This window comes from Penaeus vannamei, chromosome 3 (genome assembly GCF_042767895.1).
Source record: "Penaeus vannamei isolate JL-2024 chromosome 3, ASM4276789v1, whole genome shotgun sequence".
Taxonomy (NCBI): domain Eukaryota; kingdom Metazoa; phylum Arthropoda; class Malacostraca; order Decapoda; family Penaeidae; genus Penaeus; species Penaeus vannamei.
In genome coordinates, this window is record NC_091551.1 from 27,929,159 (window position 1) to 27,946,658 (window position 17,500).

The following is a 17,500-nucleotide window of genomic DNA, read 5'->3' on the forward strand; positions in this document are numbered from 1 at the left end:
AAAGAAAAGACAGTAAATTAAATTTATCATTACAATACAGTTAATGGTTTGGGTGATTATTAGGTCATGTCACTTTATGAGAGCTAATGCTGATTAGTGGTATATATTAATTCATCATCTAAGACAGACAACTGCTTTGTGCATACTAGAGTATTTCTCACATTCACAAAGTAGTTAAATAGCATTCTAATGTAAAATTATGGTGATATCTTTAGAATATTATTATGTCACATTTTTCTATCTTGTGTGTGTGTGTGTGCGCGTGTGTGTGTGCGCGCGTGTGTGTGTGCGCGCGTGTGTCTACGTGTGCGCGCGCGCGTGTGTGTGTGTGGGCGCATGTGTGTGTGTGTGTGTGTGTGTGTGTGTGTGTGTGTGTGTGTGTGTGTGTGTGTGTGTGTGTGTGTGTGTGTGTGCATGTGTGTGTGTGCGTGTGTGTGTATGCGCGCGCGCGTGTGTGTGTGTGTGTGTGTGTGTGTGTGTGTGTGTGTGTGTGTGTGTGTGTGTGTGCTTGCGTCTCTGTGTGTGTGTGTGTGTGTGTGCTTGCGTCTCTGTGCGTGTGTGCGTGCGCACGTCTCTGTGCATGTGTGTGCGCGCGCGTCTCTGTGCATGTGTGTGTGCACACGTCTCTGTGCGTGTGTGTGTGTGTGTGTGTGTGTGTGTGTGTGTGTGTGTGTGTGTGTGTGTGTGTGTGTGTGTGTGTGTGTGTGTGTGTGTGTGTGTGTCTGTGCACCCATGTGTGAGTATACATATGTATACATATAAATATATACATAAATATACAGCACACACATACACATGCATGCATGCATGAATACATCCATACATTGGCCAATATACCTGTGTGTGGAGGTTGGTGCAAATGTTTGTATTCAGCATATATACATGAATGCATTTTTCCTTCCCATACAAGATTGCTTTTGGATGTATGAAATGTTAGGAAAGCAGACAGGATATAGACCTTCCCATTCATATCTAGTGACTGCCCCTCCTTTGCTGCAACACCAGTCAACAACAATGTTCGTTTGTCAGACTTTGGCATAAGCATATTATGCTTAGAGAAAGTCTTTGTAACAGGAGAAATTTACTTTGTAATATGATCATCACACAAATCAGGGGACTTACTGCTCTAATCACAGAAGTCTTTGAAGAAACAAAATCCAATAACATTTAGATATATGGTGGCAGCATACAGCAACATTGGTGTGCTTCAGAGGGAAATTTCAAGGCAGTCTTGCAGTGCTTCAGGAAGCAGCTTTCTGCAATTTTAAGTGCTACAAACACATTTCCTGCAACTTGCAGTGCCTGTGGCAGCAGCTTCCTGCAGAACTGGCAGTGCATGATGAAGCAATTTTGCATCATTAAGAGCAGGCATTAGCCAGTCATCCAGCCATCCCAAGCAACACTCAGTACAGCTTGGGCCACTCGTGGGGATTGGCTACCCACACGTACGTTTTGCGCGAGGACCGCTCATCCTGCCAGAGGTTCCACTGCGTGATGATGCAGGTGAGCCCAGGCGAGATGGTGGAGCCCTCTTCTGCAGACCTCCACGCCCCCCTGAAGAGACACCACTAGACCCCTTGCTGGAGCTATGCCCAGCCTGAGCTGTGCACGTCTGTCCACTCAGAATTTTCTGAGAGGCTGATATAAATTTTCCTTTTGGGCCGCGAGTAGGTTTATATGGACCACGCTTACCTTTTGATTTGTAGCTTGCTAATATTGGCTTTATCTGGTCCTCAAAATATGCTTCCAACCGTAGAGTCATGGAGTAAATCTGGAAAAGAGGAAGAAAAATCAAGTAAAATGGAATTACTGCCTTTTTACTTCTAATTTAATTTACTGTGAATCAAAACTCTTATCATGAACAAATGCACCAAAGCCAATAATCCTGAGACCAAGTCTATTCTCAGAAGAATTTATTGTTTAATATCTACAGATACTGAAGACCTCTCTTGGACAGAATATACATACATTAATATCAAGAAGAAGAAGAAGAAAAAGAAGAAAACTAGACAAAAATTTATAGTACACACCCTGGACCTCTTGTTGGTGTTGTAGTTTTTGGAGTTTGTAAAGATGAGTCGAACATCCTTGGCAAAGTCATGTGGTGTAGAGTAGCCTGAAGCTGACAACTCTTCTCTTACTGTGGTGAGGTCCATGGGTATATCTATTACCTGGCTGTAGTCAGGGTAACGCTCCAAGTCCACTGGAAATCTGAAGGTAATGAACATACTATGTGAGAGAATAAATCATCCTAAGGTCTTGATATTAACATGACCATAAAAGAAAGAAAGAAGAAAATAAAAACAGCCAATCCCCTTGGCAAGAATGCAACAAATCAGCGAGATACTGTTTATTACTATTTTTGTGTTTCTCAGATTATGAATACTGAACAAAGCAGCATCAATGCACTTGTATCCAAATCTTCACTAATATGGAAAGTGATTTCCCAACTTGACTATGAAGACTTGCCATGAATGCACTAACCTCTTGAAGGGTGATTAGACTCTTTTGACAGTTAATAAGGGGCTTTTGCATTATTTCCATTAATAAATAAGTGTAGAATGTACTGTCTGTGAGCCATGACTGAAAAGTAGCAGCTTCAGGGAGGACACTATTTCCATACTCAGGATCCTATTCCTGGCCACTGTGACCAGCAGTGCAGGTTAACACACAATAATAAATATTATGGAAAAACAAACAAAAACAAATAACAAAACTCATTGTTATTATTCCTGCACTGAGTTATGAACTACCTAGAGACATGATATAGAGTCTGTGCACAGAAAACATTCTATTAACATTGGGATAAAGCAAATAAAATAACAAATATGGACACTGAAAAATGGCAAAACAGCTAAAAATGCTTAAGCAGAAACAGAAAATAACACTGCAAAGGGAAGGCATAGATTCTTGTTACCACACACAAGCCAAACACCCATCAGAATGCCTGTATTTTGGGCCATGTGATGGCATTGAAGCATCCAGATCCAATGGGTTAGGAGACAAGAAGGCTTTAATAAAAACCTTTCATAGCAAGGCCCAGACGATGTTAACAATGCTACCACAATAGCTTATAAACATTTATCAAAAAGACAGAAGCTACAGGTAAGTATTTAAAATTTGACAACTTTATTTCCTTCTTATCCCAAAAAAATTATTATAATAAAATCAGGTATTGATTTTTTACAATGATCACATCAATTGCTTTATCAAGGGTGCTATCAAAAGTTTTGTATCTCCTCAAATGAGTATCTTTGTTAGAAGCTAAGTTAAGTTTCTGCACTGACCTGAAAGGTATTGAGTCTTCTTTTTCAAATATGCTTTTGAGGAGATCTCGACACATTTGTTGCCATGACCTCTTTAGAGCTGCGGGTTGTCCTCGACCACGAAGACCTTTGCTATGGCCCCCCTTGCCTTCACCCCGCAATCCACCACCTCTACTTTCTCCAGTCGGATCCTCATCACTATGATCTGGAGAGTGGTAGTTGGCTTGCAGTTCATGGTATAGGGGCGTAGGGTCAATACATGTGTCATCTCTGTGGAATATTTGTCAAAGATGAGAACAAGATAAATGAGAAGCATAAATGTTTTGTCCTGTTGCCATTATCTAACATCACACACACCTATTATCATATATTTGTTTCTGGTCTTTTTCACTGTTAATATCAAGGACAAACAAAGGAAATTCCTAACTAAAGCAACCTCATTCATGAATTGCATGACAGCCACTTGAATGAAAAATTAGAAGTAGAAGCATGCTTTCCCTGCTCTCCACAATTATGATTGTGATACATACTGATAAAATTGACTAAAAAGTGTCTTTATGCCTATTTTGAGAGTCATAACTTCTCAATTATCACAATCAGGGTAAATCAAGTAAACAGCTATTTAATACACACACAACACAGAGCAGTCTAAACTCCATGTGGCATGGAGACTTGCCATGTGTAACTGCTAGGATATATGTTATATGGTGTCCATGGGATGATGACAAAAGGGATTTCCATGATCTAAACTGTGGTTAGTGAAAAATACAACCCACTTAAGACTCACTTGATCAGCTTTAAGCAAAGTTCAGTGACGATTCTGGCTTGCCTAACAATATTGCTTCCTTTCTGGTTGAATTTTTCTGTGTTGGTGGCCAGGTACCGCACATCAAACTGGACTGCATTGATACGCCGATAGAAGCGGTTGTCTAGTCTACTCTGAGATTGAGAATAAAATAACAAAGATGTAAACACACAATTATACAACAAAGTTCTCTGTGATAGTAAAAGCATGAATAAAGGAAACAAGTGATAGTGGATAGGAAGGAAGGAAGAGAAAGTGCAAAGAAAAAGAAAGAAAGATTTAATCATATTATTGCAGCAGTAACTGTGTCATTCCATTCTTGCTCATGACCAGCTGAAAGATGATGGGACTGATAATCTACTTTTTGCCTTTATCATTATTAAGACCAGTTAATATCAAAATTAAAAATTCAAGTTATGTCATATCTTCCTTCTTGTACACATTTGATCCTTTTAAGGCTATGATAAAAACCTTTCGAATTAGAGTCCGTACTATTACACATACATCATAAATGAATGTCAAATAATTAATTTTCTCCCCTCCACCCAAAAACAGAATAAAAAAGAACATAATAAATTAATATAACAGCAGAACCAGTACCTTGATGGTAGTGAGATCCATTGGATAGTCTATGGTTAAGGCATACATTGGATATGCGTTGAGATCAACAGGAACGAGGAAGGGCTCAGCAATGGCCAGTGTCATGATGAGGGAAAGGCCATGACTGATGCGATCACATTCCTGATCAGGATTACGCCCTGCCCACTCCTCAGACTGAGGTCGGTAGAGTAGTTCCTCAAGCTCTTTGGGCTTTACTGCCACACTACCACCTCTTTCCATTACTTCCACTGTGGACAAAGGAAAGCTCCATTAAAGGTAAAAAACATTAAATATTGCTATCAATAAGGTTGCAGATATAACATTTTCTTTTTCACTCTATACATGTTAACTGGGGATGGTATGTACAAGCATGCTAGTCCACTGTGATTTTAGTTTATTGTCTTTAAACATAGATGGCTCCACAAGTGTTTTGTCACACCTTAAGAGACAATTATTAGTAGAAACTTCTCCTCTGCTTTCCAATTTCATTGTTTTAGAAATATTCTCTTATATCTCATTTTACTAATCATAATAACTGTAAGTCTATAAAGATAATAATAATAATACCATTGCACTAGGAAAAAAAGAACAAAAACTGAAGGAAAAGGGAAACCAAGAGAGTCATGAGGACTACTAATTGACACCTTGGTAGATGGATGGATTTTACACATAGATGGAGCCGTCTATGTGTAAAACCATTTCATAAAACAAAGCTACAATGAATATTACATTTTCCTCAGAGCACTGGATTTCGGTAGCTGGACACCTATCCCCCCCCCCCCCTACACATATATCAAATGGGGGAAAAAAAAAAAAAAAAAAAAAAAAACTTCTTATAATGACCACACACATGCATACAATAACAACAATAATAATCAAATGAAAAAATCAAATGGGAAAAAAAAAAAAAAAAAAAAAAAATCCCTTTTTAATAACCATTGTAATTTCTAAAAATAATTTCCTTCCCAAATGTACTTATCCAACCAAAGTCAAATGACACGAGAAAAAAGGAAAAGAAAGCTTTTCACTAAAGTCTCCTCACCAAACATAAACACACAAAAAGACAAACAAAAATAAATAACCATAATAAACCTAAAAATCATGACAAATGAGTTAATACAACTGAAACATCTCTCTAACATCCTCAACTTACTGTTTTCATCAATGGGTTCCATATCCCACGGACTCAGTCTCTCTTCTTCTCCATTATCCCACAAGACTCTGTAGCACATGAACATGGAGTCGGGGAACTCGGGTAGGTGAGGCTCATGGCTTTCCACAGTGCCTAACCACCATGCGTCATCAATTATGCATCTGAACCTGTCACCTATCCAGTTGAGGGAGAAACTGCATCATTCATCACAAAACTGTAATGACATACCTTACAAGAATAATAATTACTGAAAATTACAAACAATTATATGAGCAAAATCCATCTAAAAAACAAAAGCATGACAAAAAACTGAACAAGTGTCCTTCCAGTAGAAAAAAAATACATATATATACATAAATAAAATAAAATAAAATAAAATAAATAAAATTCAACAACACTTCTGCAACCATTACCTTTCTGCCAGTGTCTACTCATGGCATAATTGTACGTGGCCTTTAATATAAGAAAATCAAGTACATCTGGCATGTCATGGTATTTAATGGTGAATGAATCCGAGGTGAGCTTTCCTCGCCCAAGATCCATTATCCCAAGCTTGAGGCAGCAAAGGCGTGGTGGCTTAATCTCATACTTGATGCCTATGATTTTTACAAACTCTTGATCCTGTTTGGAGAGATCACAAACAATTTCTTAAGATAAAACAGAAAAAATGTAATTTCAGATGGTCCCATATATGGTAACATTCATCTGCACATTCTACAAACTTCAAAGCTTTTGCCTTTTATCTCACCCTCAATTTATTTGTAGTTCTCATCCATGGGAGACTCCTTTTGTCAATGGTATAGAGCTTTCTATTCATGACGGCTTCTACATAGAGCATGTGGCCCTGCATAAAATATATGAGTTCATCTCCCATTTGTGGGAAGTAAGGTGCCTTCTTGGGGAAGGTTTCCGTCAACCATTCAGGTGGACGGTACTCTTCAGGAATCTCATCAGCCGCTCCATTTAACTCCGACAAGTTAGGTCGTGGTGCTCTTAGCTGCCAAGAAATATGTTTACTTAGTATACACAATTTTGCACACAAATCTATAAAAATATACATATTCATCTTTAACCCAATCGTGCCAGGTGTCACATATATGAGACACCGGAAAAAATAAACATTGCCAGGCGTCCTGCCAGTGTGACGCAGCAGCAGCACGCGGCTGGCAGGCGGACAGACTCCGGAGGAAGCTCTGACCGCCGATTTTGTAGCCGCCCGGATTTTTTTTTTAATTGGCTACAAAATGTACCCGACGTGAGTCGGTTAAAAGCCTTTACAGAATTATGTTCATATCAAAACATTCCATCACTAACCTTTCTCTGTACACGAGGTGTTGAAGCAGATTTTCCCTTTTCCATATCATCATCCTCTTCATCATCCTCTTCATCATCATCATCTTTATTTTCCTTGTCATCATCATCATCACTTGTCAACCTTCCTTTTCTCCTCCCCTTCCTTATGGATTTTTTCTGTTTGTGAGCTGTTCTCTTGGGGGGTTCAAGGCTGAAACCTGCATCAGCTGTCCAGTCAGAGTAGTCTGTGGACTGATCATCTGAGCTGGAGGACTCTTGGAGCTCTTCATTCTCTATTTCTGTACCAGAGGAGGTGCCTGGGCTGCTGGACCCTGGTGGATTCTCTGCATCCTGTGGATTTTTTTTGTAATTAGTCATCCTGCAATCCTGTTTAGCCCTTAAAAAGCAAGCAAGTTCTAAATGATAGATTTAAAGTGAAACCGATTCTGGTTCTAGAGTCTGACATTTTATTTAATGCAGTCAGACAGTCAAACATTTTCATCAGAAAACTACAAAACATAAAATTAAAGGTTTACCATTAAATATGTGCCTCAAATATCATGGGAACCAATCTTTAGTGATGTTTTCATATGTAAACATGAGATTTAACAAACTTAGATATCAGTATTCCTAAATCCAACCAAATAGTGGCAAAGACATGTGAGTTCATGGGGAAATGTTGGATAAAAAGGAAATTGTGCCTCAGGTTTTACTGAACATCAACTGAGTTAAAGTTACTTTATAAACTTATCTTTACATCAACATATAATATAGCAGCTTGAACTGCACTTGAAAAGTATCATTAACTTTAAATATTTATTCTTGTTTTTCAGTTTGCACAATGGAGGGAACCCAAAATCTGTCCAAAAATTATCCATATTAGAATGCTTTACACTGATATCTCAGTTATTAGAGTTGAACAATAAGGCATGCTTTCTTCTCCTGTCTGCACAGGAAACTCTGAACATCAACATCTTTTTGGGTTTAAAGCTATATCTGCTGCTCAAATTAATAGCATATCCAAAAAAATTTCTAACACATAATAACATATTTGCTTTCTTTTACTACACACTTGTAATTATTAAGGAGATCTGAACATGAACCACTAAACAAATGTAAAAACAAACCTCAAACTCCTGGCCTTCATAGGGCCCTCTTCTGGATTCTCTGACAGAGCGTGTTGAATAGGAATGAGTTTGCTTTTTCTGTTTCTTCCTTGTTTTTCTCTCTGCCTCATGTTGCTGCTGTTCTGGGGATTTAACTGGTTCAGGTTTCTTGCGACTTTCTTCATCATACAAATGTAACTCATACTCTCCGAGAATCCTTCTGTTATTGAGGTTTTGTTTGATGTTTGAGTGCTGTTGTTGGCGTATGATGATACGACGATTCCACTTCATGTTGGGATCACGCTGCCAGTTTCCTGTTGACTGTCGCACGCCTTCCACATCGCCTACTCGCCGAGTTCCAGCTCGGCCTGGCAATTATTCAGAACATTATACATCACTTCATAAGACAAAGAAAAGAAAGAGAGAAAAAAGATAAAAGTAAATGTAAGAAAGTAAGAGACCTAAAATCTACCCCTAAATGCTTTTAAGTAACACTTTTTCCCCTTTGAAACTGTAAACAAATTGTTGCACAGTCTTTCAAAAACTGACAAGCTATTTCCTGGCTTCTATTTGATCCTTTTATCTCTTTATTGGCTACACCCACAAGGCAATCCTCACACTCTTTTTCCTATAGATTCTTTTCTCACTAAGTCAACCGCATCTCTTTCTGTTGTGAGTGCAATATAAGGGCTGAAATTCAAATGTGATATTTGGTGGATATTGCAATAACTTTTTCTACTCTAATTGTCCACTATGTACTTAATAGCATAATGTAAAAATGTAAATTTTTTTGAGCGTAAAATTAATCATTTTAGAATAAAGAACACCACCTTATTGAAAAAAAAATCAACACCTTGTTTGCAAGTGAACACATGCTGGAGGTTACAAAAGGCATCAAATGACCTGTAGCTAACTCACTTGCTCTGGGTGAGAGTGGGTCATGGAGAGCAGCAACAGCATAAGAGTGATCTGTTGGGGGACCTCCTGAACTGGCTCTCCGTTCTCCCCGCGCACTACTACTTTCTCTTCTTTCTCGCACATTGCTTGGGCCTGGCTGGTCAATAGCTGCGTCAGATGGTCTTCTATTATGGGCTATTCTTTGGTCTTGTTCTTGGGCAAGCCGTTCTATCATTTCATCAATGTTCGGTCTCTGGCCACCGGCAGCCTCAGGAGCTGGAGCATTTGGAGCATTTGCAGGAGGATGCTCATAGTCCTGTAGTGCTGCATCTAGCACCTCTTGGTCACCTGAGAGAAAGAGTGAATGCCCAGTGTTGAACAACATTCAAATGAAACTGTAATTAATTTATTTTGTATGACCACCTAATGGAGGGGGAAAAGGGTTGCATATGTGTCCAGCCCATTTCCCTTGAAATTCTAGGACAAATATAAAATGCGGAAACATGCTAGAAAAAATTATGCCAAAACATGAGCTAAAAATTAATAGGCCCAAAATGTCTGTACCCTTGGCATTTGATTTTTTCCCACCCTGTGATCTTTATTTCTTGCTTATCAATGCACTGATAACCACCACACACACTCACCATTTGCATTCAATAAAACATTTGGAATAAGCTGGTCATGTCTGCAGTTTTCTCGACCAGGTACAAGCCTCTGGTATTCGGGAGGATATGGGTCACCATCCATGTTGACCAAGAATGGGGGTGGCATGAGGTGTGGTGCCATCTGAGTCTGCTCATCCAGCACATGGTTATTGGCATCTCGCACAAGAGGCCGATAGTCCGTATGAAAGAAAAGCTCTTTTGGTATCTAAATAGAAAGAAATAGAGGATATTACAATTAGGAATAAGTAAATGCAACATTTTCATTGCACACAGATATCTATATATTTCCATATAGGCATGCATACAAATCTTGTGAACATTTCTGTCCAGTATCAGGTTAAAAGGAAGGAGGCATGACAAAATCAAGAATGAATGAACAAAAAAAATGATAGAAATTTATTTTAAAGCTTCGCTTGCTAGATCCCCTTAGTCGTGTGGTCTGCAGACCCCAAGACCCACATGTATACATTTTTGGCAACATGTCCAATTTCAGTTTAAAAGGAACTTGTAGAAAGGGAAAGAGAAGCCAGGAGAGCTCAATGATGAATAAAGAAAAAAAGATAAAGGGTAAGTCAGAGGAACTGATTCTGAAGCCTCCCTCACTACAACCCCTTGGCAGAGCCCCAAGAGGGGTAAAGAGAATTGCTAGGGGGTTATGACATAATGACCAAAACTGTAATGACTCTGTTCAGTTTATTCTATGTACTAACATTTTCTACCTCCTAAAAACTGTTCCAATTAATTTCTATTGGTTTCTAATAATCATTTGTAGCAATGTAAACCTGGACTATCAAATAATTTAATATCAAAAGCTCATATATGTTTGAATAATCACAAAATTACATCCTACTGTATAAAATGTCAAAAAGGCTACTTCCTATCATGCCTATACCACCTTATTAAATTTTCATAGAAACATGCTCCATGGAGGTCAAAGGGTTGAGAACCAATGCTGTAATACTATAGTGGTATCAAAACAAAATCTACTTTCTTAACAATACCTTCTTGAATTTCTCATTGTGTCCAATACCAAAGAGAATGAGATGTCCATGAGAATCTGTTGTTGCTATAGTGTAACCATCAGGTGACCACTTGGCATCAAATAATGCACCATAACCTTGGCCTTCAATGGTATTTTTAAAGCTTCTCACCAGAGTTCCTGTGCTGATATCCCAGATCATCAATTGACCTGTAATAGTAATTACAAATGTGATAATTGACAAAGTGCCATGCTCTAGCTTGTGACATTGTTATAGCATGTGAAGAATGTCTCTAAATCTGACATTTCTTCGCACTGGAGTACATTACTGACAAACTGAGTATATATTCAAACATGGAAATAATTTCAACTAAACATATTCTCTGCATCCTGATGATAATACTTTTTTTGAAATGTTACATTATAGAATCATGTACAGATACCCATCCACCCATCCACCCTTCCAAACACCCATACCCACACAAAAAACAGAACTTAAATTCTTATGTTTGGGATTTATGAGAAATAAACATTTAGACTGGCTTCCTACCCAGTTCTTCCAAACTGAAACATTACCATTGCAGCCTATCAACAACACAAATATTTTCTTCACTTATACATACACAGATGCACCTCAAAACAACTATACATAAAATGAAAGGCTTCCTATATATCACAATTAAAGCTCCTTACCATCATGAGCTGCAGTCAGGATAATATTATTTTCGAGGGGATGTGCCTCAATCACATAGGAGTTATCCTCATGGCCCCTGAGAATATGTTTAAGCTTGCCTTGGCTACTATCCCACACTCGCAACCACTTGTCATTGCTAGCTGTGATGACATATTCATCACTCCTGTTCCATCCTACCATTGTTACTTGGAGCCGACGTATCTCTTCAGATGGAGGACTGTCCCTGTAAAAATGGATTGGATAGTTTTACACCAAAAACAAAACAAACAAAAAGTTTTTATTTCAGAAACATCTTTACATTTTTGAAAGGTTATTTGCATAAAAGGACTTCTTGCATTAGTAAAAATAGAAAAGTATCTTTTCAGATTTTTTTTTTTTTTTTTTTTTTATCTTTTTCAACTGCTAGTTTCTTCCCTTTTCCACTTCTCCTTCCTATTGGTAAATACAATCTTTCAGTTTACTCGGTTTAAAACTGCTATTCTATGTCTGTTGACAGAATAAATAAAGAGTTCCTGATCTCACGCAGTTAAGCAGAATCATAGCAAACACACTCACCCAGGAAGTCTGTCAGTCATATTCAAGATGAGGTTCTTCCACTGTTGTGTTTCGTAGCGCCATACAAGTGCTGTACCATCACGACTGCCTGACACAAACATCAATCCTTTGTGGCACCACTGGATACTATCAACACGGTCCTGATGCCGCTCTGTCTCAATGAGCTTCTCTACTCCATCTTCTCCACCAAGATGATATACTCTGTACATAAAAGAAATTAAAAGTTATTACAAGGTGTTAATTGAAACTATATTGACTACGGTATAATATGTAACTTTGGTATTAATTGAAACCATATTTATTGCATTATCATATGCAACTTTGGTATTAACTGAAACCATAATGACTGAATGATCACATGTAACTTTGGGTTCAACTGGGATGCTTCCTACCTGACAAAATGGTCAGCTCCTCCCACTGCCAGGAAATGTCCTCCTGCACTAAACGATGCACAAATCAGCTGTGCATTTCCTGGTCTCACTCTTTCATTCACTTTGAGGGGTTTAGAACTGAAATTGTGAAATAAAAACAGGATTGTGAATAATCCTTGTAGGAGATCCAACTTACGACAATACTTAACCTTTTCAAACAAGTACAGCACATTCTCTTGAATTTATACACATGAAGTATTCAAAGGAATTCTAATCTTACGCAAGCTAAGAAAATTAATCCATCCAATTACTTCATACAATAGCCTTAAACATAAATTTGAAAAACAATATTTGTACAAACTCCACATCACATAGAGTTTGGCAAACCAAGAACAGGGCCAAGGACCCATGGATACCTCCTAAAACTAAAGATTCAACAACAAACATACAGTGTGACTGCCACTTCCTAATAAATGTGCTTGAAATTTAGAAAGTGCAATAACTCTCATCAGTATAGGAATATGAAGTATCATTCTACAACATTACTCCTTACAATGAAAAGAAAAGAAAAAGTAATGGAAATTTAGAAACCTATAGGTCATCTCAAAAGTTTTCTAGCAATTGTGAAAACATCTAATCTTACTTAGAATTTTATATATATATATATATACATATATATATATATATACATACATACATACATACATACATACATACATACATACATACACACACACACACACACACACACACACACACATATATATATATATATATATATATATATATATATATATATATATATATATATATATATATACATATACACACACATACATACATACATATATATATATATATATATATATATATATATATATATATATATATGTATATATACATATATATACATATATGCATACATAAAAAAAAAAAAAATACATATTCATATATTCTAATATATAAATATACATGTAAATACATACACATATATAAACATTTACATGTACATATATATAAACATACAAATAATATATATATATATATATATATATATATATATATATATATATATATAAATATTCATATACATAAATGTATATATATATACATATACATAAACATATAAATATACATATATATAAACATATATACATAGATGAACATATGCATATATATATATATAAAAACTTTATATATATATATATATATATATATATATATATATATATATATATTATATATATATAAGTTTATATATATATATATGCATATGTTCATCTATGTATATATGTTTATATATATATAAATATACATATATATAAACATATATACATAGATGAACATATGCATATATATATATAAAAACTTTATATATATATATATATATATATATATATATATATATATATATAAAGTTTTTATATATATATATGCATATGTTCATCTATGTATATATGTTTATATATATGTATATTTATATATATATAAACATATATACATAGATGAACATATGCATATATATATATATAAACTTATATATATAATATATATATATATATATATATATATATATATATATATATAAAGTTTTTATATATATATATATATGCATATGTTCATCTATGTATATATGTTTATATATATGTATATTTATATGTTTATGTATATGTATGGGTGGGTGCTTCATGCGCAGGGTGGTGTGAAGCGATGGAGTGGTAGTCTAGTTAGTGTTAAGAGCTTCTGCATGTCTTCTCGCTTACAGCTGCCACCGCTGGCTAGCCTCGTGCGAAAAAGGGAGCAGCTCTGCATAAGCCTCCCCCTGCCAGTGCATAGCCTCTCCATCATCGAGACTCCCTGCAGTGCCTCCTCGTGGCCACCCATGGAAACTGGGTACCTTGCGGTTCCAGGCTAAACTGAGGGGGATCTCGGAGCAGCAGGAGGCCCCAGAGGTTCAGGGCCATGGCCCACCGGCGTGTGGACACGCCCTGGCCCTGTACCAACTCCTGCCCCCTAGCCCCCTGGGGTTAATGGGAGGCTCGGGGGAGGTGGGCCCTGCCAGTCCTCCTCCCCCCAGATATAAACCAATCGGCAGTAAAACATATAAATGGAGAGGCTGGGAGGAGGGGAAAAGCCCCTCCCACCCAGCAAGTGAGGCGGACTGTGGGCCCTGCTGGGAGGGCGACTGCTGGAGCGCAGGCTGGGAACGGGGACTACCCGTCTCGCCTGCGCTCTGGTGGCCGCCAGCCCAGAGTGAAGCTTGTGGGGGAAAGCCCTCGGGAACCCCACAGGTGGATGATGGGGCACGCAGCCCGCCACCCCCTTTTATATGGGGCAACGTCGGTGGGGGTGGCAGAGGTGGCATCCACCCGGAGCGACTGCCAGAGGCTGAACCTCAGGCGGGAAGTCAGGGTGGGGGCTTGGAACGTCCGTTCTTTGCGTCAGGATGATCGGTTGCCTCTACTGTCGAGGGAACTGGGGAGGCTGAGAGTTGAGGTGGCTGCTCTCTCGGAGGTGAGGAGGCCTGGCAGCGGCACGACCTGTGTAGGTGGCTACACCTATTACTGGTCGGGCCGCAGCGATGGCCACCATCTCCAGGGAGTAGCCATTGCCGTCTCCAGCAGACTCCAGCCCTCGGTAGTAGAGGTTACTCCTGTTGATGAGCGTATAATGGTATTGAGATTGAAGCTTTCTTTTGGCTTCATGTCTCTTATTGCTGTGTACGCTCCTACCGATGTTTGTAAACTTGACGTGAAAGAGATGTTCTACGCCAAACTTACATCTGTGGCAGACAGATGTCCCCGACGAGATATTCGCATTGTTCTGGGCGACTTCAATGCGGTATCTGGCTGTGATCGAGCTGGCTATGAGATGTCTGTCGGTCCCCATGGTTCAGGAGCTGATGCTGGTAGCGAGAATAGCCTCCTTTTCCGGGACTTTGCTAGGTCCCAGAAATTGAGGATTTCTGGCTCCTGGTACCAGCGCCCAGACCCTCATCGCTGGACATGGTACAGTGATGCGGGTAACGCAGCCAAGGAGATCGACCACATACTTGTTAGCACTCGTTGGAGGATCCTTCAAAATTGCAGGCTGTACAGGAGTGCTGAGTTCTGTGGTACTGACCATAGATTGGTTGTGGCTACCCTCCGAGTCCACTTCAAAACCCCCCAGCGGTCAAATGATCACCCTAGGGTGTTTCATTTGGACAGGCTGAGGGAGGGGGAGTGTGCCCGCGGGTTTGCTGAGGCAATCTCTGATCGTTTCGCAGTGCTTGGCAGTCTGACAGACCCTGTTCTTCAGTGGGATACCTTTAAGCGTGAAACGCTTGATGCAGCTCAAGATACGATTGGTGTACGCCCGAGAGCAGTACAGAATTCCATCTCGCGGGAGACACTGGAAGCCACAGATGCATGTCGTGCGGCTCGTCTGACAGGGGATCGGGAATTGCACCGTTCTCATGTGCGCAGAACTCGGTCCCTGTTAAGAAGGGACAAGGAACAGTTTATTAGGAGTCTTGCAGAGGAGGTAGAAGGCCATTTCTTAGTAAATGACCTTCGTCCTGCATACCAAGCCCTGAGAAAGCTGAACTCCAAGCCCTCTTCACAGGTGACAGCAGTTCGCTCAGTAAGTGGTCAGATCGTTTCAGATCCTGTTGCGGTGCGGGGACGTTGGGCTGAGTATTTTGAGCAGCTGTACTAGGTTGACCCACCAACAGTTAACTTGGATGCGGGTAGTTGCGAGATCCCGCTGCCAGATCCACCTATCAGTGAGGACCCTCCCTCCCTAACTGAAGTTAGGGGGGCGATTTCCAAGCTGAAGAGTGGTAAAGCAGCTGGTATCTGCGGCATACCAGCTGAACTGTTAAAGGCTGGTGGTGAACCTATGGCACGGGGGTTACATGCTGTCCTGGCTGCCATCTGGCAGTCCGGTTCCATTCCTCCTGACCTGTTGAGGGGTGTGGTCATCCCTCTCTGGAAGGGGAAGGGGGACCGTTGGGACTGCAGCAATCACCGAGGCATCACACTGCTCAGTGTACCAGGCAAGGTTCTCGCCCACATCCTTCTGAGACGTATCAGAGACCATCTACTGAGGCACCAGAGACTGGAGCAATCCGGATTCACTCCTGGTAAGTCCACAATAGACCGTATCCTCGCGCTTCGAGTCATTGTAGAGCGCCGTCGTGAATTCGGGCGTGGGCTGCTTGCAGCCTACATCGACCTCAAGAAGGCGTTCGATACGGTGCATCGGGAGTCACTTTGGGAATATCCTGAGGCTGAGAGGAATACCAACAAGGATTATTAGACTAATAGCAAGCCTGTATACTGGTACTGAAAGTGCTGTAAAGTGTGTTGGGGGCCTGTCGAGCTTCTTTCCTGTTAGTTCAGGAGTGAGGCAAGGCTGTGTCCTTGCACCAACTCTTTTCAACACTTGCATGGACTGGATACTGGGCAGAGCTACTGTTCAAAGTCATTGTGGGGCAACGCTGGGCAATATCAAAGTTACAGACCTTGACTTTGCTGATGACGTTGCCATTCTATCTGAGTCTTTGGAAACCCTAGTGGCGGCTCTCGATGCATTTAGCAATGAAGCAAAGCCCCTGGGTCTAGAGGTCTCCTGGACCAAGACCAAGGTCCAGGAATTTGGGGACTTGATAGGAGAACCTGTTCAGTCGGTACGTGCTTGCGGCGAGGACATTGAAGTCACAGAGAGCTTTACATACCTTGGTAGTGTAGTTCATAACTCTGGGCTGTCAGACCATGAAGTCAGCAGACGGATTGGCCTGGCAGCAGGGGTCATGAACTCTCTCAACAAGAGTATTTGGAGATGTCGGTACCTGTGCAGAAGGACCAAGCTTCGGGTTTTCAAGGCCCTGATAATGCCAGTTTTGCTATACGGTAGCGAAACCTGGACATTGTCCTGTGCCTTGGAGGCTCGTCTTGAAGCCTTTTGCAATAGGTCCTTGCGCCAGATCATGGGGTACTGTTGGCGGGACCATGTGTCCAACCAACGGTTGCACCGTGAGACTGACACAAGCCCTGTTATCTGCACAATCCGTGATCGCCAACTCAGGCTATACGGCCACCTGGCTCGCTTTCCTCAGGATGATCCTGCCCAT

General features: G+C 39.9%; 1 protein-coding gene across 1 annotated transcript in view; it reads right to left on the reverse strand.

Annotated features, from left to right (window-relative positions):
* Window positions 1-17,500, reverse strand: part of BRWD3 (bromodomain and WD repeat-containing protein) — a gene marked incomplete in the record, with an annotated part of 36,136 nt that overhangs the window by 3,013 nt on the left and 15,623 nt on the right. The window contains 16 exon segments of the mRNA XM_070143607.1: window positions 1,450-1,771; window positions 2,031-2,211; window positions 3,288-3,536; window positions 4,054-4,205; window positions 4,672-4,919; window positions 5,825-5,998; window positions 6,238-6,445; window positions 6,573-6,821; window positions 7,139-7,468; window positions 8,245-8,591; window positions 9,142-9,468; window positions 9,765-9,990; window positions 10,787-10,974; window positions 11,458-11,681; window positions 12,014-12,214; window positions 12,406-12,522. Of these exon segments, the coding sequence (XP_069999708.1) occupies window positions 1,450-1,771; window positions 2,031-2,211; window positions 3,288-3,536; window positions 4,054-4,205; window positions 4,672-4,919; window positions 5,825-5,998; window positions 6,238-6,445; window positions 6,573-6,821; window positions 7,139-7,468; window positions 8,245-8,591; window positions 9,142-9,468; window positions 9,765-9,990; window positions 10,787-10,974; window positions 11,458-11,681; window positions 12,014-12,214; window positions 12,406-12,522 (3,743 nt within the window).